The following is a 23,118-nucleotide window of genomic DNA, read 5'->3' as shown; positions in this document are numbered from 1 at the left end:
GACTGATTTCCTGTGTAGATTGGACAAAATTGATTTTGCTGGTTTCCATGAGGTCCACCTGGCATCCTTCGATGTCACCTCGTTATATACCTCGATTGACCATGATCTGGGTATTGGTGCCATCGAACGCATGTTGGGTTCCTCATCTTACTCCATGGCTGCTAGACAGTTTATTATTGATCTACTACAAATTATCTTAAGACACAACTACTTCCTTTTCCAGGACACATTTTTTCAACAACAAAGGGGCGTGGCTATGGGCTCTAATGTAGCACCTACGTATGCAAATATCTTTATGAGGTGCTTTGAGGAAGATGTCGTCCATGTATCACACCACCGCAGCCATCTGCTGCGGTGGTGGAGATACATCGACGACATCTTCCTCATATGGACAGGTAGTGTTGCCCAACTTGATGATTTTCATCTGTTTCTCAATAGTGTCAATAGGGACCTTCAATTCACCTTGGTCCACTCTGAGACTGAACTACAGTTTTTAGATACCACGGTCATTTATGATCAGGGTAAGCTGCATACTCGACTATACACCAAGCCCATGGATAAAAACACCCTTCTTTGTTTTAATAGTGGGCATCCCCGTAGTATGCTTAAGTGTTTGCCTTTTTCTCAGTTTCTTAGAGTGAAACGCATTGTTTCTGAATCTGAACAGGTTGACCTGGCTTTGGACAACATGTCCAGGAAATTTCAGAATAGGGGGTATCCCACCCAGCTCCTTGATTCTCACATACAAAAGGTCCGTAGTGTAGATAGGAACAGCACTTTGGAGAGGAGGGTGTCGGATAGGTCTGTCAGTCGGATACCCTTCATCTCCAAATATACGGAACGAAGTGAGGCCATTAATCGCATTATCAAGCGACATTGGGGGATCCTGGGTGGTTGTCACAGTGAGATCGTAGAATTTAGATCCCCTCCCCTATTTTCTTTTTGTCGATCTAGAAATTTACGTGACCAACTTGTCAGAGCGGACATTGGGCCTAGGTCCAAATCTGTTCAAACCTCCCTAACCACACATGGCAAAGGTAGTTTTCCCTGTTTATGTTGCATTGACTGCAAATATATGGGTAGGGGTTCTACCTTTGTCCATCCCACCACTGGAGTTTCTTACCCAATTCGATTTCACCTTACATGCAATTCAAACTATGTAATTTATGTTTTGACTTGTCCGTGTAAATTATTGTATGTGGGTGAAACGTCGACGGATCTCAGAACGCGGTTGAACAATCATCGATTGTCCATACGCAAAAAAAGAAAGGACCTCCCTGTTGCCAAACATTTCACGGAGCTTCAACACTCCGAAAGAGATCTCAAATGTTGGGCTATTGACCACATTCCCATGCCTAGACGTGGGGGCAACAGGGTGTTGATCCTTAGAAAAAGAGAGCTCTTTTGGATCTATACTCTTAACAGCCTGAGACCCAATGGGCTTAATGCGGATTACAACCCGGGGTTATATGTTTAGAGGAGTGGTTTGCCCCACAATTGTTATCTGTGCGATATGTGTCTACCTTTCGAGGGTATTTAGTGTATTATGAACACTATTAAGCCAGTTTCTTATTTTTATTCTCTCTTTTCTCTTTGCACAGACAAGAATGATGCTGCAGGTTGGAGAGTGTGAGACGTACCCGATGTGTTCCGTATTTGCCTGCATGTTTTCATGCAGTACTTATGTTGTTTTTTGCTTTGGTTACATTTTTTCAAACCTTTTGTATATTTTGTGCATTGTGTGGTCTACTGTGTGTCCTATGATATATGTGTGTCCATTGGGGATTGTGGGCCCTTTTGCGGCATGCCCGTAGCATTTGTTGCTTGGTGCATCGCTTCAAATGGCACATTTGGGAGATGAGTTGCATCCTTGGTATGCGCTCTCCTCTCCCTGTCCCTTATGGATACAGAATTGGATAAACGGCATTATTTCCGTTTTGCGCTATTCTGTTCATTATCAGGCTATGCGCACACACATTGATCAACATTAGCTATTTTCTTTTTGTTTGATTCTAGTGTTTTGTCATCTTGCGCATATTCTCACCGCTATATGTGAAGTTACTACACTATATCACGTCCATGATGCGGTTTTTCCTTGCGCTGTATCTCATCTGAGGTTTTCTACCACTTCTAAGATGGCCGACATAGCTTTTTACATCTATGCGCATACTCCGGTTACGTCATAGGAGGAAGTTACATCTTGTTCCTCACGCGACTTGGCGCCTGCGCACTGCATCCACCTGAACGCCGGACGTGGCGGTGTTTGACATGTATGGCACGGATGGCGACACTGGGTATGTCATCGCTCCTCCTCCCTTTGGCAGCATAGTTTCGGTCCCTCCCACCTAATATACACTCTGGTACACACCTGATATATATTGATTTATCAATTTATCTGTTTGCACTTTGTTTGCGATTATGCATTCATCATATAATGTATTTGATATATATTATCGATTTATATTTGTATTTTACACTGTTATATCTACATTTTTATGTATTATACATGCACTATTTGCACTTTATTATATTTGGCTGTTAATTGATTGCACTGTGATGTCATAGGGGTTGGCCTTTATATACCCCCCTTTGTATTGTGTTCATTGCTTGACAAAGGCTCTTGTATGAGCTGAAACGTTGCCATCCACATGGGTGAATAAAACATCACTTACTTTTACCTGGAGTGCTGTCCGTTTTCTCATCTTCCATTGAAGGGGTAAGCTGCTTCATCCCTGGACATAGCACCCTCCTTGTGTTAATCTTCCGGTGCCGCCATTATTTTCCTTTTTATATATATATATATATATATATACACACACACATACATACATACACACGTGCGCGGGGCGTGTGTGTTTGTGGTTTAGGGTGCACACCCTAATGCAATAGGCTGCGCACGCCTATGGAGTCACAATTGTAGTTGTGGCAGCGGCAGACGTTGAGGGTGGAGTCCTCATGACCGTCACTTGCATAGGAGTGTCATTGTTCTTAATCACAGTAGTTACTTTAGATTTTCCTGTAAAACATGCTGTCTTCCCTTACGTCCTAACCAGTGGCACAGATAGGGTATTCTGCCCCCGTTGACTGGTTAGGACAGGTGGAAATTTTATTGACAAGAGAAAGTAATTAAGCAATTAACAGGACTCTCCCACCCCAATAAAGAGGGGGGTCAACCCCCAGTCCTCGTGTTTTTTTCTGTCCTGCGGACAGGTCTGGACGGGTGATTTATTTATTTTTGCCGCATTAGGTGCTGCTATGCGGTACCTTTCTCGGCGGAGTGTCCGTTTGGGGGGCGGGGCTTCCTCATGTGCATGCGCGCTGCCGGTCCTCTGGCAGTGTGCTTGTGTCGGGGTTCGGCAGCCGGCGTTGTTCCGGTGGGCGCCGCCATATTGGGAAGTGACGTCAGTGGACGTCACTTCCTCCCTTTCCCTTTCTTTTCCTCCCGGCCGAGCTTGTCCTTATATTATATTACTTTATAATATGGGTTTTCCGCCTATCGCCCCCTGTGGCGAGCTACTGCCCATAAAATAATTACATTTTTAAAAGGCATTAGAAGGTTTTAGCGCTAGCTTCGCCCCATGTGGGTGGAGCCTATTTTTGGCGCCAGGCAGGCTATTTAAAGCTGGTTTAAAGGGTCAGTCAGCCTCCTGGAGCGCAGTTGTATTATTACTCTGCTTATCTTGCTTAAGCTGTATTGGATTTCGACTTTCAGTGGGTTCCTCTGTTCAGCTTGTGCTTATAATTACCCTTGCGGGTTTCTTTTGATTCTAGCATTTCGTGTTTTTTTCTGCGTAGAAGACCTTCTTGTTTGAAATTTCCTTTCCTCCTCCTAATGCAACAATTCTGTTTCTCTTTTGGCAGCCATGTCGTCTACCGGGGACGGTGATCAGGATCCTGGCTGGAAGAATCCTGGCAAGAGAAGTCATCTCCAGTGCCACGACTGCCCGATTGTCCTTGAGGACAAATATGCGTATTCCCGATGTCCACCCTGTATGGCGAAGCTTCTTCCCCAGCAGGAAACTACGGTTCATGATGTGGTAGACTGGGTGAAGGGTTATATGGAGTCTAACATGAGTCAAATGGGAAACTATCCAGTCAGTGACCAATCTTCTTTTGCCAGGGGATTTCCTGGCAACCTTGGACCTAAAGGATGCCTACCTCAATATTCCCATCCATCCTGGGTCCAGAAGATTCTTAAGGATCGCTGTGCAGATCAGGGGAGTCCTAAAACACTCAGTTTGTGGCCCTCCCATTTGGAATTTCTTCGGCCCCACACACATTTACCAAGGTGGTGGTTTCCGTGGTGGCAGCTCTAAGACTTCACTGGTCTGAGCAATATTCCATAGTTGGACGACTGGCTCCTCAGAGCCCCTTCCCAAGCGATCCTGTTCCAACACATTCAGCGGGCTGTAGCCTTCCTCCACCAGCTAGGATAGATAATCAACTGGGACAAGTCCCAGCTCTACCAGCTACCTCAGTAAAGTTCCTAGGATTTCTGGTGGATTCAGTGGAAATGACTATTCATCTTACTTCTGAAAGAAGGCTATCTGTTCAGAATTCAGCCCGCTCTCTCTCAGTACCTCGGAAGGTAACCATTCGTACTTTGATGAGAATGTTGGGACTTATGTCATCAACCGCAGAGGAGTTTCCTTGGGCATTATGGCACCTACGTCCGCTACAATTTGAGATACTAGCCAAGTGGAATCACAGTCCGTTGAGACTAAATTCCATGCACTCCCTGTCTTATTGGGCCCGGTCCTCCCTAAGATGGTGGACCCATCTCGAGGACGGCAAGTCCTTGATCCAACCCTCTTTGATCATACTTACCACAGATGCATCCCTAGTAGGCTGGGGAGCACATCTTCTAGACAAGACAGTCCAAGGAATCTGGACACCTCAGAAGTTATTGTCATGGAATCTCCTAGAAATCAGGGCGATCAAGCTAGACCTTTTTCATTTCGCTCCCTGCATTCAAGGCAAAGCGGTGAGAGTACAGTCAGACAGCATGACCGCTGTAATGTACATCAACAAGCAGGGAGGCACGAAGTCACAAAGTCTCCTGAGAGAGATAGGTGTGATATTGGATTGGGCAGAATTGAACCTCACCCACTTATCAGCCATCCACATTCGTGGAGTTCACAATTTGATAGCAGATCGCCGGAGCCGAGTTCTTCCAACCGGGGAGTGGTCTCTCCATCCAGACATCTTCAAGGAGATAATGCTCATGTGGGGAATGCCAGAGATCGATCTCATGGCAACGAGGTTCAATACCAAGGTGGAGAGGTATTGCTCCCTTTACAGGGAGGACAACCCGGTGGCAATAGATGCACTGTCAATCCCATGGAGGTTCGGGCTGGCCTACACCTTCCCTCCAATTTCCTTGATTCCGAGGGTATTGATGACAATCAGGCAGGACCAAGCGTTAGTCATCGCCATCATTCCATACTGGCCGAAAAGAGCTTGGTTTACCCAACTCATTCAAATGAGTCGGGGGCAATTTTGGAGGCTTCCCCCAGAGAAAGTACTGGTGTCGGGGGACACTCAGACCTCCTCGAATCTTCAAATGTTCAACCTGACAGCCTGGAGGTTTTTTCAGTCCCTTCCAAGAATAGAAGGGCTATCGGGGTCTGTCTTGAGAACCCTAGAGCACTCCAGATCTGAGGCTACCAACAGATCTTATTTAAGAATTTGGAAGGTCTTCTCAACTTGGTGTTCCAGTCGTCAAATGTCATCCACTGATGTGTCCATACCTACCATCCTACAGTTCCTGCAGGATGGTCTGGATACAGGGTTGTCACCTTCGACCCTCAGAGTGCAAGCGTCTGCGATCTCGGCCTGTCTCAACAGGTCCATTTCTCAAGAACCCCTTATCAAGAGGTTCCTTAGGGGAGCTTCAAGTTTAAAGCCTACGATAATTAAACCTATCCCGGTATGGGATTTAACGTTCGTGCTTAGGGGGTTATCTCCCCCCTTTGAGCCCTTAGAGGAGGTGGAGCTCAAGTTTCTAACCTGGAAAATTACCTTTTTATTAGCTATCACTTCTGCAAAACTCCAAGCTTTTTCTGCTTTTGAACCATACACCAAGTTCCTGCAAGACCGGGTGCTGCTCAAGTTTTTACCGACCTTTATTCCAAAAGGTTCCTTCATTCAGCAACGACCGTTGATTTTCTCTTCCAGTTTTGGCTCCTCTCCTCAGAGGAAAGGGGGCTCCATACCCTCGACATTTCGAGTTGTCTCCGGATTTACCTGGAGTGGTCCAAGGTATTTAGGAAGGATGAAAACCTCCTTATCCTTTTTTCCGGTACCCACAAGGGTAGGAAAGCCTCTAAACCCTCCATCAGTCGATGGATCAAAGAGGCACTTCGGGAGTCTTATGTGTCTCAAGGTTCGGAGCCACCTGAGTTTGTGAAGGCCCACTCTACTCGAGCGGTGGCTACTTCCTTTGCAGAAAGAAGCTCGATTCTGCTGGATGTCATCTGTAAGTCAGCTTCTTGAAGTTCTCACTCCACTTTTATCTCACACTCTAGAGTGGATTCTAGGATAGATAGCTATTCCTCATTTGGCTGGACAGTATTATCTTTCGCCAGGCATGAGAGCCCTCCCATGGGGGTTTCTACTTGCTAATCCCCATCTGTGCCACTGGTTAGGACGTAAGGGAATCGTTAATTTCTAACGATAATTTGTTTTCCCTTAGTCCTAACAGTGGCACACAAATATACCCCCCTTAGCTGCTTTAGTGTTGCCTTTTTTTCTGCTTATAACTACACAAGGGGACTAGGGGTTGATCCCCCTCTTTATTGGGGTGGGAGGGTCCTGTTAATTGCTTAATTACTTTCTCTTGTCAATAAAATTTCCACCTGTCCTAACCAGTCCACGGGGGCAGAATACCCCATATCTGCCACTGTTAGCAATAAGGGAAAAAAAATATATCGTTAGAAATTAACGATTCAGACCCTCAGATTGAGGACACCATATTAAGAGATTTGGAAGATGAATTTTTGGGAAATGCTAAACAAATTCTCTCATCTCTAAGCAGAAAGCATACTATAAGGGAGCTCCACACTCGCCACATTTCCTTTAATTTATAACCCCTTCCCACTGCAACCATTTTCTGTTTTTTGCACTTTTATTTTTCTTCCCCTCCATCCAAATGCCATACCTTTTCTATTTCTCCAGTCGCAAAGCTGTAGCAGGGCTGTTTTTTGTTGGACAAACTTTCTATTGTTTCCATTTATTATTCCACATGGTTTATTGGGAAGCTGGAAAAAATTACTTATAGGGTAGAAATAATTTAAAATGCAGTTGCGCCATTGTTCTATGGATTCTGTTTTTACACAGTGCAGTGACCTTTATTCTATGGTTTAGTAAGATTATAGCAATCACAGATTTACATTATTGTGCTAGGTTTTAATACTCCAAAAAAATATCTACAGGGCTGCGTGAAGGTTCTTTATTTGCGGTGCGAGCTATAATTTCTATTGATAAAATTTTATGGTATGTGACTTTTTGATGTTTTTTATTCAGTTTTCAATCACTTTATCTTTAAGGCAGAAGTCGTTAAATACCCAAAACCTGCCGTACATGTATGGCAAGTGTTCTGAAGGGGTTAAAACTGCTTCTCCCCTACATGCATTCTCTGATGTTTAACACAATCCGATTGGTAAGTAAAACATTTCCCACAGTCCGTACATAATTATGGCTTCTCCCCTGTATGATGGCTTTCATGGTGAAGATTGGGTTTCAGAGCCCACCATTTCCCACATTCTGAACAGGAATACAGCTTCTCCCCTGTGTGTATTCTTGATCTCTCTCAAAACTTGATTTGTGAGTGGCTTTTCCTGTGGGAATTTTTTAATGCTCAACAATATATTTTTGATTTAAACATTCTTAACACGACTACAGATTTTTTTCCCATGTGACATGTTTGATGTTGAAGATCTGATTTTCTAACGAAATATCAGTCACATCCTTAACATGAATACGGCTTCTTCTTGGTGCAAATTTGCTGATGTCTCTCAAGACTTGATTTCATAGTAAAATATTTCCCATATTCTGAACATGAATACGGCTTCTCTTTGTGTGAACTTTCTGATGTTTCTGAAGATTTGATTTACGTTTAAAACATTTCCCACATTCTGAACATGAATATGGCTTTTCCTTTGTGTGAACTTTTTGATGACTATGAAGATTTGATTTGTTATTAAAACATTTTCCACATTCTGAACATGAATATGGCTTTTCCTTTGTGTGAACTTTCTGATGTTTGTGAAGATTTGATTTACGAGTAAAACATTTCCCACATTCTGAACATGAATATGGCTTTTCCTTTGTGTGAACTTTTTGATGACTATGAAGATTTGATTTGTCAGGAAAACATTTTCCACAGTCTGAACATGAATATGGCTTCTCCCCTGTGTGAATTCTCTGATGGACAACAAGAGAATATTTCTGAGTAAAACATTTCCCACATTCTGAACATGAACACAGCTTTTCTCCTGTGTGAACTCTCTGATGCCTCTCAAGTTTTGCTTTGAGAGTAAAACATTTCCCACACTCTGAACATAGATACAGCATTTCCCCTGTGTGAATTCTCTGATGGCTCATAAAATTTGATTTTGAAGTAAAACATTTCCCACATTCTGAACATGAATATGGCTTTTCCTTTGTGTGAACTTTTTGATGACTATGAAGATTTGGTTTGTGACTAAAACATTTCCCACAGTCTGAACATGAATATGGCTTCTCCCCTGTGTGAATTCTCTGATGGACAACAAGATAACATTTCTGAGTAAAACATTTCCCACATTCTGAACATGAATACGGCTTTTCTCTTGTGTGAACTCTCTGATGCCTCTCAAGTTCTGATTTGTGAGTAAAACATTTCCCACATTCTGAACATGGATACGGCTTCTCTCCCGTGTGAACTCTCTGATGCCTCTCAAGTTCTAATTTGCGAGTAAAACATTTCCCACATTCTGAACATGGAAAGGACTTCTTCCCTTTCTGAGCTCTTCGGGCTCCCTCGCCCCTTTTGTGGCTTGCATTCTGGTTAACAGTCTGTGATGAATCAGAAGATCGGATTTGTTTTAAATGGTCAGATGAAACAGTTTTGCTGTGAAGGGTGGATGGTATATCTGGGATAATGGCACAATCTTCATACGTATCTGATGTGACACCCGGATCATCTGCATTATAATCTGTAGATATCAATTGTCCCTCTGATCTCCCAGTACAGTCATCTGATAAGAAAAAAATTAAGTAAAATTATTTTTAATAATATAATTTTTTTAAATAATACTGATATTTTTTAACATATAAAAATGCACTTTAGTGTAGGGCAGTGGAGAGGAACAGTGCGGTGATGTATGAGGAAGCCATGGCTATGGAGTCAGTGTAAGGCCGGATTACTATTCTCTATTCAAATCCTTTGTATAAAATAATCTGCCTTAAAAGGAACCTGTCACCTGTAGTACGTGGCCCTCACAGGGGGCAGCATAGTGTAGTCACAGGCCCGGTGATTTCAGCGGTCTGTCACATCTGTGCTGGCAGTCAGTACTGACAAGCCGAACCCCACAGTGTGCGAGGGAGACAAGTCCGATAATACTGACTGCCTCTACCCTCCCCTGCCTCCGGAGCAAGACTGACTGGTTTTCCTATGCACAACTGGAAAGAAACCTGCCAGTGAATGTCGGGAGGAGGCGGACGGTGGGGGTAGTGAGCCTCATTGGACATCTCCCTCCTAGCGCTGGCATGTGCTGTGGGGTTTGGCCTATCGGTAATCTAAAATTACTGACTGCCAGCACAGAAGTGATAGGTTCCCTCTACAGAGCATATGTCAGCAGGATCAACCCTATTAAACCAGGCTTACTGCTTGTTACAGTTAATCATACTGAGTGGAACGACCCCTCCGTTCTTAACAAGAGCTCCAAAACTGCATGTGAGGATCAGGAATTATAAGTAAATAATTGTGGCAGAGTCACTAATAAGGGGGCACTGGGAGATCTGTAAAACCAGTCACCAGTGTCCTCCACAAGACCGTCCCCGCTTCCCCGATGCATTCTATATGCTACATGTCAGACCCCGACTATGCCCCCGCTAATGTGCTCCCTAAGGAGTCAGCAAGGGGACCATTAGAGGATGGGTGGGGGGCAGTGCTGGAGTCTTAAGTAGGAGCAGAATGGTAGTCGGAAATTGTGGCAGGTTGTCACGGAGAGCTGGGAAGCTGAGCAGAGTGGGGGCGATTGCTTACTTATCCGGAATCTCTTAGTATATAGGACCGGCCAGAGGCAACCAGTATTTAGGGTTGGTGACCTGCTTTTATTAGACTGTGGAAATGCTGTTAGACTCTGCCCTGAAAGTCCAGTCCTGCTGAATGGGTTCACAAAGGGAAGAACAGGTGACAACTCCAGCCTTCTGATCAGCACTGTGGGATATCAGGTGGTCAAACAATTAAAGGGGTTGTTCAGTTAGTGACCTTTTCTACAGACCCCACATCAAGGACCCCACATATAAGACGTACTTTTTCCCCCAAAAGTGTGTGGGGGGGGGGATGTCAGTGCATCTTATAAAGCGAATACTAGTGAGTGCTTCCATTATTCCGTTTTACCGTGTAGGGAACGCAGTAAAAATAAAACCCATTGCACTGTGGTGGAACTGCACTTTAAAAAAATAATAATAATAATTCCAATTCTAAGTCATAATGGCTCAGAGAAAGCTGGGAGCAAAAAATGGAAATTCAAATACAAAAAATGGCCCAGGGCTTAAAGGGTTAAAGGGCTGCTTTATACATCATTAAAGATACATTTCTAATGTACTCACTTTATTGATTTTGCGCTGTTTCCACACTGCTGATTTGGGTCATGTGACCCGACGTCATCAACCCTTCTCTGGCGCTGACGTCTCGTTTACAAGCTTCTCCCTGCTGGAGGGCGTGGCCCGGCTCTGTAAACGAGACGTCAGAGCCTTTGGTGCCCGCCCACTCTCTCCCTGTATCTGGCTGCTGCCATCTCATTAGCATAACAATAGCGCAGCAGGGCTGTCATTACCATACACAAAAGAGAAGGCAAGTCAGGACAGCCAATCAGATGAAAGACCCGCCCTCCCTGCAGTTTACAACGGAGAGTAAAGACATGTGCTTCTGCCTGGGCTCTTAGGTTTCAGAGGAAGAGGAAGGTGGGGGACACTGCATTGTGTGTATGGGGTGGGGGAGGGTGACACTGCATTGCGTGTATGGAGGGGTGTGGCACACTGCATTGTATGTATTGTGTATATGGAGGGATGGGGGTCACTGCATTGTGTGTATGGAGGGGTGGGGGACACTGCATTGTGTGTATGGAGGGGTGGGGGTCACTGCATTGTGTGTATGGGGTGTATGGAGGGGTGGGGGACACTGCATTGTGTGTATGGAGGGGTGGGGGACACTGCATTGTGTGTATGGAGGGGTGGGGACACTGCATTGTGTGTATGGAGGGGTGGGGGACACTGCATTGTGTGTATGGAGGGGTGGGGGACACTGCATTGTGTGTATGGAGGGGTGGGGACACTGCATTGTGTGTATGGGGTGGGTGAGGGGGACACTGCATTGTGTGTATGGGATAGGGGACAGTGACTACATAGTGTATAGTCAACATAGATAAGGCTGTAATATAGCTTAGATAGATATAGGTGTCATATATGACACCTTTTTTGTATCTAAGCTATCTGATACCTATATTTATCTAAGCTATCTGATACCTATATTTATCTAAGCTATATTAGATACACAGAGCTGCCACAGAGCTTAGATACACAGAGCTGCCACAGGGCTTAGATACACAGAGCTGCCACAGGGCTTAGATACACAGAGCTGCCACAGGGCTTAGATACACAGAGCTGCCACAGGGCTTAGATACACTGAGCTGCCACAGGGCTTAGATACACTGAGCTGCCACAGGGCTTAGATACACTGAGCTGCCACAGGGCTTAGATACACTGAGCTGCCACAAGGCTTAGATACACTGAGCTGCCACAGGGCTTAGATACACTGAGCTGCCACAGGGCTTAGATACATAGAACTTAGATACATTGAGCTGCCATAGAGCTTAGATACATAGAGCCTGTGTTTCTGCAATGTGACAGGATGATCTGGTCTGTGTGAGCTGGGAGATGATCATGTGACTGGTTTATGCAAAGTTAGGATGTGCAGAGCAGGGTGAGGGGAAGGTCAGATTGTTCACGCCCATAAATATTCATGAGAGAGAGCTCAGGCTTTGTTATACGCTCCCTCAGCATGTACTTCTGCATGTAAACACAGCAATAACAGAACCGTGAAAAGGTGTAAGTATGGGTTTCTTTCTTAAGAAATCAAGCTTAACTAATGCATATGTAAGTCCTGATGAGTTTTATAATTTTTTTTTTCCATAACTCGAATAACCCCTTTAAGAAAGTAGCGCTGTCCTACCTAGTTGTTACTGGATCCTAAGTGACAATCACGGCCAAGTCAGTCTATAAGACGCACTTTTTCTCCTTGTTATGTGAAGTTTTACCTGAATTCATCTCAAGGGGCCAAGGCAGATCAGGCCTTCCCACCGATGAAGAGATTGTTGGTCTCTCCCGCGTTGTGGTCTATGTTGACCACACCAAGCCTTTTACCCTGTATACTGAGGGAAGCTTGGAGGGGCTGGGGGCAATCCTGACCCAAATTCAAGATGGCAGGGAGCGAGTAAAGGCCTATACTAGCAGAGTGTTAAAGAGGAGTGAATTTTATTCTACATTTTGTATCTCTAGGACTGTAATGAGTTAACTTTTTCTTCTCCAAGTGCCCACCCACCCCCTCTTTGTTTCAAGACTAGAGAAGAGAGGGGGGGGGGGGGGGGGCAAAGAGCTGTGCTGTGGGCAGCGTCTGATTTCTCATCCTTGTACAGGTGTCCCAACAAGGGAGGTATATAGAGTGTGAAGGAGTGCATAAGCCAATTATATGGCTTGATGATATGTATATATTATTCACTGCCTATAGAGAAGCACCTCTTTGAAGTGTCACATATGACGTATGCAGTATTATTGTTAGAATAGAAGCCATTACAAAATGGCGATGGTAACCAGATGTTTACATTAGTTCACATTCCAAAGTAGGGCCCAGTGCGCAGATGCCAGGGTGTTATCTCCTCTCTCTTATCTCTTCTTCCTTTTTGACCAATGAAACAATGTCTAAGCCTCAGTGAGGACTGCCCTCTTCTGAAGATGTATATACGCTTACCCCATGTAATAAAAGTGAGATTGCATTGACCATCTATGTGTCAGCGTCTAGTCTCTCAGCCACGCGTGGATATTAACCCCTGGGGGGGGGGGGTACATTGATTTGGAACACCAGAGTGCATCTCAAATGATGGGACTCTGAGCGAAAGTAGCATCCAACAGCTGACAAGACAGGCCCCTGAGCTTGACGAACGGCAGAGGGGAGAGGACCGCAGCCTCAAAGAAAGGTGAGAAAACTTTTTATCTCATCTGCCTTTCTGCTATTTACTTTGTCATGCTCAGATAGCTCAGTCTGCTGTGAGGTGGTACCGATGTAAGTATAGTAGTCGGCTGTAATGCTGAAAGCTTGGAGTCTATAGAACCCATAGTCTGAAATTATAGATCACTCTGGTGTGTATATGTTTTGTGTGTGTCTGTGATTTGTCTGAGGAGTGAGTTGAGCACAGACGGTAAAACCAGGAGGGGACAGTAACCTCCTGGTTTGAAAGGGGGCGCTGTAGCGCCGAGGTGTGGGACAAAGTAAACTCTGGCTGACCTGGCAGGGAGACGCGTGGAGCCGTATGACCCTTTGAGATAAGGGAAGACTGCGGAGATATTCTCCACCTGACCTGACCCCAAGAAGACGCGGCAGAGCCCGTCTGACCCCTGGAGCAGGGGAAGACGTGCCGGGAGTCCCAGCTGACTAGTCAGACGTGATAGTCAGATTTGAGCAAACCAGTGGGAGGGTGAATCCTTTGTCTGCGGAGGAAAGGGTTAAAGGTGCTGATCACTCGTCTGTTTTGTGTGTGTGTGTGTGTGTGTCAGTCTGAAATACTGTTGTTGAGATGGGTCAGTCCCACTCACATGAAGGAGAATATACTGCTCCTCAGCTTGTAGCGAGAGAAGAAGGAAGTCAACATGTAAAAAATTATAAGAAGTTAATGAAGATTATAGGATGTGATATTAAATGGAGAATTGAAAGTTAAAACGTGACAAAGAATGTTAGAGAAAGTGTGGCCCCGGACAGCAGGTCGCCCGGCTGGCAACAGGGATGAAAATCTGTAAGAAACTGTGAAGTTAGAGCTTACAGACTGTGGGCATCAGAACTCCTGTGATGTTGAAGGGGGGGGGGGGGGGTTCTAATGAGTGAGAAAACAGAGCAGTGTCAGGATGTTGATTAATGGCATTAGCAAGAAAGAAAGTGCCCGAGTGTCTGCAATCAGAACGGCGCTTGTGTTAAATGTTCAGAAATGAACTGGTTAAGTTTTGTTACCCTAATAATATGTGTGTTTAAATAGGGAAGATCCTAAAAGATGGTCAGTTAATGGAAGTATTGTATCCAGTGTGAACTACAGAGATTCACTTTCCCCTGCCTCCACACAGAAACATTCCTGAGATAAGAGGAGCGGGGAAAGGGGGGAGGGACTCATGCAGAGTAAGTGATGTGTAATATATTATACAAGACAAAGAATTGTTCAATAATTTTCTTTCTTCTTTCTCAAGCAGTGTACTGTGGGAATCCAGCTTTTAACAAAATGACTGTATGATTATAACATGTATATTGTCTTACAGCGACAGACCATCAGCAATTCTGGGTGTGCTGTGGCTATCTGTTTCCAGGAAAGCTGTGTTTGTCTGTGCTGCAAGTTTTGGGATGAAAACAGTGTGGCTGGGTTGGAAGACATAAATGATTCAGTGGAATGTGAATGGGTGTGGCTTTGAGTTGTAGTTGAGGCGAATATGTGTGAAGACCGATGGATGTTTTTAGCAGAGCTGTGAATGCAATTCACATTTTATGTATGAGGGCGTGGTTATGAGCTGTTTGTGAAAATGAGTACATGAAAATATGAATGCGTATGGAGTACGATATTTGTTTTTTTAAATAATATGCGCATTGAGGATTTTATTTTATTTTCCTTAGAAGATTTTAGTTTTTTTATTGGTGCCAACAGTGTTGATTGAGCTGTACATTTTTTTATATCGAAGTCAATGAAATTTTTTTATGGGCCCTTTGTGTGTTCATGTCTGTATTGTCAGATCTGTTTGTTTCAATGTTTGAAGTTACGTGTTACATGTTAAGTGTTGTGCTTCACATCAGAGCTCTGTTCTTATGGATAGCTGGAACATTACTGACGGACAAAAGGGGGACCACAGCGTCCGACTGAAAGGGGTGGACTTAGATGACTCAGAAAGGAGGGAGGAGGATAGGGGTGGACGTTACAGACAACGACAGCCCTTGTGACCATCCCCTAGTTATAAGACACTCCCATGGAAGATGAGAAGTCCTGTTTTCCAGTCTATTAATTCCGCGATAGGAAAAGTTGGATACTTCTGTAAGCCAAAATGCAGAGTAACATCAAGCAGCATTGGGTGGTTCAGTGGTGCCAACCAGAGGTAGTGTTCCTTTGGCATTGCTTCAGCCCTGATGTCAAACGCCTCATTGAAGTGAGGAAAAAGTAAGTCTGCCACCCTATGATGGGCCTGCAGAGTCTGTGGGACCCAGATCCCAGAAGATAGAGTGTTGTGCTGTGTGTGGTACTCCTCGTCCACACCACACGAGAGGATTGTATTCTATGTTGGCCATGCCCGGATCACTGTCCGTCCCCACAGACACCCATTTTACTTTTTCATAAGGAAAACACAAAGACAGGTGGGGGGGGGGGGGGGTTAGATCAAGATTAGGAAACAGGAAATCCAGTATCGGCTCTACTTTTAAACATTTTTAGCAGATTCAGTCTGGCCCAATGATATCCCTCACTCTGGGTGATACAGAAGTAGTCCCGTTTTTGATTGATACTGGAGCAGCCAAGACAGTTGTGCACAGCAAACATGGCCTCCCCTGATTTACTCTCCAAGGACACCAGTCTTTGGGTAGAAGTGGATGGGAAAGTAGTACGCTCCTTTTTCAACAGAAACCATCCATATTAGATTTGCCCCTAACCAAGATGCGCTTGCCCGTTTGCTGGTCAGTGGTAACGCCCCTTGTTACCTCCTGGGTGCAGATTTGCTTGCAAAAGTACATGCTGGTATCTCACATCAGGAGGACGGCACTGTGAAGCTTACAGGTGCCCTCAACGACCAGGAACTTTGTTTGTTGGCCATTAGTGATAAAATTCCCTGGTCCATGTTTGTATCAGTACTCCCAGAAGCTGAGAAAAGCAAAACCACTCACCATTGGATGGTACATGACCTACATGCCGTTAATGAAGCCACAGTTTCTAACACCCACATCGTGCCCAATACACACACCTTGTTGGCTCAGGTTCCCATTACCCCTACTCACTCCACTGTGATTGATTTGTCCTTTAGTCCCTACCGCCTCACAGATGAGGTGGTAGATGCTTTTTATGCCTAGAGCTGGCAATTTTGTGTTCCCCCACACTGGGCCTATCAGATTATTACATTTAGATTGTGTTGTTATGAAGTGAGTGGCCATGACTCAGCTGTCCTCACCCAACTGCATGGCCAGCAATAACGCCCCGTAGCATATTATTCAGTCAGACTTGATCCCGTGGCCAGAGGTGCCCCTTTCTGCATCAGAGCTGTAGTAGTTGTACTAGCTGTGCTTGATGAAAGCTCTGAGATAGTTCTGAACCACAAAGTGATGGTGATATTACATCTATCCTCATGAACGTACAATCCAAATGATTGTTTTGTTGCCCGTTATTTGAGAATGCAGTGTTCCATTTTGTTGCCTGACAATGTTGCTCTCCAAAAGGTGTAATACTTTGGACCCAGCCACCCTGTTGCCTCTGGATCAAGGGGGGAGGGAAGAGTTAGGGCACCGCACTTTAAACTTTTCTTCCAGATTAAAAGGAAGAGGCTCCTGACTGGTGGCAGATGATGTCACAAGAGGTAGTGGGATTTGGTAAATCAGCCATCAGGTAATCTAGATCATGTGCTCTTTGTGGATGGATTGAGGTGTGGCCAGGATGGCAGGTACTACACAGGTTGGGCAGTGGTGATTAAACGGGAACTACCACACATGTCTGCTCAAGAAGTGGAGCTAAAAGACTCTGAAGATGGCTTGCAGATATGCAGATGGAAAAACAGCCAACATTTACACTGATTCCAGGTGTGCTTTTGGGATAGCCCATGACTATGGGCCCATATGGAAAGCCAGAGACTCCTTGATCGCTTCAGGTAAACCCATCGAAAATGGGGAAGCAGTGAGGTCTCTGATGGAAGCCCTCTTGTCACTAACATGAGAGGTGATGATAGCAATGAAAAGGCCACTGTAAACAGATGCAGAGGAGGCAAAGGAGAAAGCCACGGCAGATCAGGCGGCAAAAATGGCTGCCAAATTACCTAAGCAGACCCCTGTCCTGGGTGGCCACAGTTCAGGTCCCTGAAATAACTCCTCCTGTCTCCCGAAAGTTCTTAAGACCTTACAGAACCAGATGGGGAAGGAGGAAAGGGACTGGTGGATGGGAAAGGGGGGGGGACTACAAATAAGAAGTGAAACTTTGCCTTCCCAGGTCCCTCTACTCCACGATGGCACAGGCAACCCATGGAGTGATGCACCAGACAAAAACTGCTATGTCTGATTTAGTACGTAGCATATGGTACGCCCCAGGGTTCAGCACTGTAACAGTCAGACATACTCAAGGATAAATGGTTTGTGCCGAGAACAACGTGGGCAAGGTGGTTAAGGTACCCAAGAAACACGTCTTGCTTTTTGTATCTGTTTCAACGTTTGCAGACTACCTTCAACTACCCAAGGTGGGCATGTATGAGTATGTATTGATATGTGATGACTTGTTTTCAGGATGGCCAAAACCGTACCCAAAGAAGTAAAGAAAATTATGGCCGAAGTTGTGTGCAGGTATGGGGTACCTTAGATCATTGAAAGTGACACAGGTGTTTACTTCACAGGTGAAGTGAGGCAGGAGATGATGAAGGTTTTGGGTGTAGGACAGGCCTTACATGCTTCGTACCATCCACAAAGCAGCAGTAGAGTAGGGAAAAGGAACTGAACGGGACACTAAGTTAAAGATTCAAAGCCTTAATAGAGTGCCTGCTGGTAGCCCTCTTTTAGTAAGGTATACGCCTAACCGTGAGACAGGCCTTTGTCCCTATAAGGTCCTTTTTGGGTCAGCCCCTAGGATAGGATTTTATTTCCCACAGCAGCTTCAGATGCAACATGGTTGTCTGACAGATTATGTGATCAGTTTTGTACAAGCATTTGACTAAAGTACATTTTCGAGTTTTTGCTTCACTTCCAGGTTTTGATAAAGTACCAGGAACCCACCCACTTGTGTCTGGAGACTGGGTGGTAATAAAAGACACGTTAGAAAAGTCCTAAAACCCTGGTTTGATGGTCCATTCCGAGTGTTGTTGACCACAAGCACAGTGAAGCTCAAAGAAAAGGATAATTGGATTGATTTCAAGGACGTGTTGAGACTGGTTTTCCCTTGTGTGACTGTTGATCATGACTCAAAAGAATATGGAAAAATTGTATGAAAACATTGATCCAGAAAATCAGAAGCATTGATGACCTCCAGTCTCCCCATATAATGTCAACGCCAGTTAGGGAAAGATCATCTGACGTCCCCGTGCTCAAATCCAGTGTCACAGGAGGCTGTTCGCTAGGTATGGCTTGTCGTGGAAGCTGGTGAAGAGGATGTCGGAGCATTGGGACAGATGTTTAGGTTTAGGGAGAGAATGAAATTCAAGGGGGGACTGTTAAAGATGTGTGAATTTTATTCTATATTTTGTATCTCTAGGACTGTAATGAGTTAACTTTTTCTTCTCCAAGTGCCCACCCACCCCCTCTTTGTTTCAAGACTGGAGAAGAGAGGGGGGGGGCAAAGATCTATGCTCTGGGCAGCGTCTGATTTCTCATCCTTGTACAGGTGTCCCAACAAGGGAGGTATATAGAGTGTGAAGGAGTGCATAAGCCAATTATATGGCTCGATGATATGTATATATTATTCACTGCCTATAGAGAAGCACCTCTTTGAAGTGTCACATATGACGTATGCAGTATTATTGTTAGAATAGAAGCCATTACAAAATGGTGATGGTAACCAGATGTTTACATTAGTTCACATTCCAAAGTAGGGCCCAGTGCGCAGATGCAGGTGTATTATCTCCTCTCTCTTATCTCTTCTTCCTTTTTGACCAATGAAACAATGTTTAAGTCTCAGTGAGGACTGCCCTCTTCTGAAGATGTATATACGCTTACCCCATGTAATAAAGGTGAGAGATTGCATTGACCATCTATGTGTCAGCGTCTAGTCTCTCAGCCACGCGTGGATATTAACCTCTGGGAAGGGGGGGGGGGGGGTACATTGATTTGGAACACCACAGTGCATCTCAAATGCTCTGATTTAGGGCGTCTTCATCAAGAGCACCGAGAGGTGGATCGAAGAACCCGGAGAGAACTATTAGGCCACAGCTGCTGGGGGTAGTACAGGATTTTACTGAGAGGTTTAATGGCATCTTGTTGGCAGCAGAATTTTGTGTAGTGGACAGACAACATCGCCAAGTGCCTTGGGACACCGCCAACTCTGGGTGGGGGTTGCAGAGCAGCAGTAAATGGCCAGGAGGACAAAGATCAAATACAAGGTACGGTACTGACATACCCAGTAGAAACAGCCAGTGGTCCCAGTAATACAATGGTAGAAGATATAACCTTCCTCTTCCATGGCTGAGATCTATGACTAAGCCCCCATACTCTTACAGCCAAACTGAACATTCAAATATAATGGTAAAGAAATAGGCTGGCGCTCTCTATCTGGCTCTGTATGGATCAAGCACAGAACCAAGTAGGTTAACCTACTAACACGTATACTTCCATAATCAGAACATTAGGACGATTGTGGACGTCCAGATGTATACTTACCTGTAAGTGGAATGCTATGCGCTTTATTTCATTTTAGGTTTAATGTTCATGTGCACTGACAGTATATATTGTTAGTGTGATATTTTAATAAAATGTTTTTCATATATACCACATGGTTCTGTGATTGATCCCATACAGAGCGCCGGCCTATTTCTTTACCATTACATTTTCCTTTTTTGACAGTGGGTTTGTCTTAAGGTGTGTGCACCCGCTCCATACTTAGGTGTAGTATAAGCCACTGGACGTTTACTCCTTTTTTGAACATTCAAATAATTGCTCCTAGAAGGAGTCATTGCACTGAGGTGTCAGGAGGAAGAGGAACCTGCAGTGGAGGTGGGAGCCGAAATCCTATGAAGTGGTATGGCAGCCCAATCCTCATCATTTTTTTAGAAGATTACGGAAGGTACCCGCGGCCTGTATGGACGACACATATGGTGACACCTTGCACATTCATAATTTGGACACCAGAATCCAGTGCAGTCCAAAGTGTGACATGAGGCCTGTGAAATGCTGCACAGAGGGACACCAGGACACGTCCAGGAGATTCATGGAAGAGACCTGTCACCCTGATATTACTGAGCAAGTCCTGGAGAGTCACAGCGCAGACCTGAGGGAGTCGTTACCACCTTGGTGTAATGGGCTAGGATCAGCGGGAACACTCCTACTACTTCCTCTTCTCCTGTCTACTAGTATGTTTGGGGCAGTTGCTATGTATTATACAGTAGCTGATCTCTTGCTCAGCCGACCTCTCTTCTGTAGCTCACCTTGTTTGGAGAGGAGCTCCTGACTGGTTAGCCTCGCTGTAAATATTCCTAGTTTCTGCAGGGGGCTGCTGGTTATAGTGTAAGCTCTGTGCTTTTCAGTCCAGTAATCCTTTTATTTTCTAGTATCTCTCCTAGTTTACTTCATCGGTGTACCTTTGTTCTTATGGTTATGGTGGATTAACATGAGCCAATTATTGGGCAGATTATCATGAACGACCGTACCTGCGAATGCTCGTTCCTAACAATCTGCCCTTGTAAATGTGCCGCCGATGACCTAATGAATGAGCGAAACAGGCCTTAGTGTTCTCCTATTTGTTTTAGGGTCAGTTTTACAGATTAGTGTTTTCCATAAGAATGTCTGTAGGGACAGTGAGGGTCAGTGATGGTATTGGGGTCAGCATCTAAGGACAGATCTAGGGAAAGCTCCAGTCAGGGTCACTTATTGTCTGTTCAATCATCCACTCACCATATAACCACCATCATCAGTTTGTTCCACCATCTGATTACCATCCCCATCTTGGTCCAGTCATCTACTGATGAGTTCTATATCTGATATGTGCTTTGTATTATTCTTCAGGGAACTGTCCGGCTGTTAAACAGTTTAGTCCTACTGTAAGTCCTGGGGTTATCTGAGTACTGGAGGACACTGTTAGGACCTGGGGAAGACGCCTGCTATAGGGGAAGTCCAGTTCAGGGTCATTACAGTTACAGACTCGTCTCTGCTTCATTTAGTGGTCACTACTCACCTGGGCTCTTATCTGTAGGAATGTCCTCCTCACACTGGTCATCGCCCCTCACATCTGTCTCTGTAGGAATCTCCTCCTTGTATTCCTCATCGCCCCTCAAATCTGTCTCTGTAGGAATCTCCTCCTTGTATTCCTCATCGCCCCTCACATCTGTCTCTGTAGGAATGTCCTCCTTGTATTCCTCATCACCCCTCACATCTGTCTCTGTAGCATTATTATTGCGCAGATCTTCATCCTGATATAAAATCTGTGAAGCAAATATTGTAAGTTACAGGACAGTCGGACAAGTTGCATGAAATATTTTACATGACCACAAAAGATCGGTAAAGGGGTCATCATCCAACTTTAACTTTTTTTAACAGATCCCTTCAGAGTGACCGGACTTGTGGTGGGTTCATACTTACCTGATCCCCACCGCTCGTTGCCGGCTTCATCACTCCACGACCGCCTCCGCAGGTACTGGGACTCTGGGAATCAACATCCCATTGATGGGGGCATGTGACCACTGCAGCCAATCACTGGACGCAGCAGAGACCAGTGATAGGGAAAATCTCGGTTACCTGACCGTCCTGTGGAAGGAGAGGACGCGGACATCTCTCTGGTGTTGTCCTCTGACTGGATCTCTCTGCAGGAGACACAGAGACTGGACTCAGACTTTACAGACAGAGAATTCCAGGACATTTGTATTTAGTCCTGTCCGTTACCTGGAGATGTGAGGGGCTGGTCCTCCTCCATCTTGACCTCCTTGTGTAGACCATTGTGTCCTTCTAAATACTCCCACTCCTCCATGGAGAAATAGACAGCGACATCCTGACACCTTATAGGAACCTGACAACACAATGACACCGTCATCACCCAGACCCCTCCAGTGCTGTGACTGTATAATGTCCCAGCATTCCCGGCGGTGTCACCTCTCCAGTCAGCAGCTCCATCATCTTGTGGACGACTTCTAGGATCTTCTCATTGTTCTTCTCATGTATCAGATTACTAGACGTCTTGTTCACCGTAGAGTAATCCTATTCATTGAAGACATAATAATAAATGTCACCATGTACAGTCGTGGCCAAAAGTTTTGAGAATGACACAAATATTAGTTTTCACAAAGTTTGCTGCTAAACTGCTTTTAGATCTTTGTTTCAGTTGTTTCTGTGATGTAGTGAAATATAATTACACGCACTTCATACGTTTCAAAGGCTTTTATCGACAATTACATGACATTTATGCAAAGAGTCAGTATTTGCAGTGTTGGCCCTTCTTTTTCAGGACCTCTGCAATCCGACTGGGCATGCTCTCAATCAACTTCTGGGCCAATTCCTGACTGATAGCAACCCATTCTTTCATAATCACTTCTTGGAGTTTGTTAGAATTAGTGGGTTTTTGTTTGTCCACCCGCCTCTTGAGGATTGACCACAAGTTCTCAATGGGATTAAGATCTGGGGAGTTTCCAGGCCATGGACCCAAAATGTCAACGTTTTGGTTCCCGAGCCACTTAGTTATCACTTTTGCCTTATGGCACGGCGCTCCATCGTGCTGGAAATGCATTGTTCTT

General features: G+C 44.9%; 1 protein-coding gene across 1 annotated transcript in view; it reads right to left on the bottom strand.

The window, feature by feature from the left end:
- LOC121000856 (gastrula zinc finger protein XlCGF66.1-like) overlaps positions 1–23,118 on the bottom strand; it is a 576,261-nt gene that overhangs the window by 449,525 nt on the left and 103,618 nt on the right. The window contains exon 5 of the mRNA XM_040431589.1: positions 22,130–22,194. Coding sequence (XP_040287523.1) covers positions 22,130–22,194 — 65 coding nt within the window. The remainder of the gene's footprint in view (positions 1–22,129; positions 22,195–23,118) is intronic.

This window comes from Bufo bufo, chromosome 5 (assembly GCF_905171765.1).
Source record: "Bufo bufo chromosome 5, aBufBuf1.1, whole genome shotgun sequence".
In the NCBI taxonomy this organism is placed as follows: Eukaryota; Metazoa; Chordata; class Amphibia; order Anura; family Bufonidae; genus Bufo; species Bufo bufo.
Note: the sequence above shows the minus strand (reverse complement) of the source record. Positions and strands in the feature narration are given on the sequence as shown.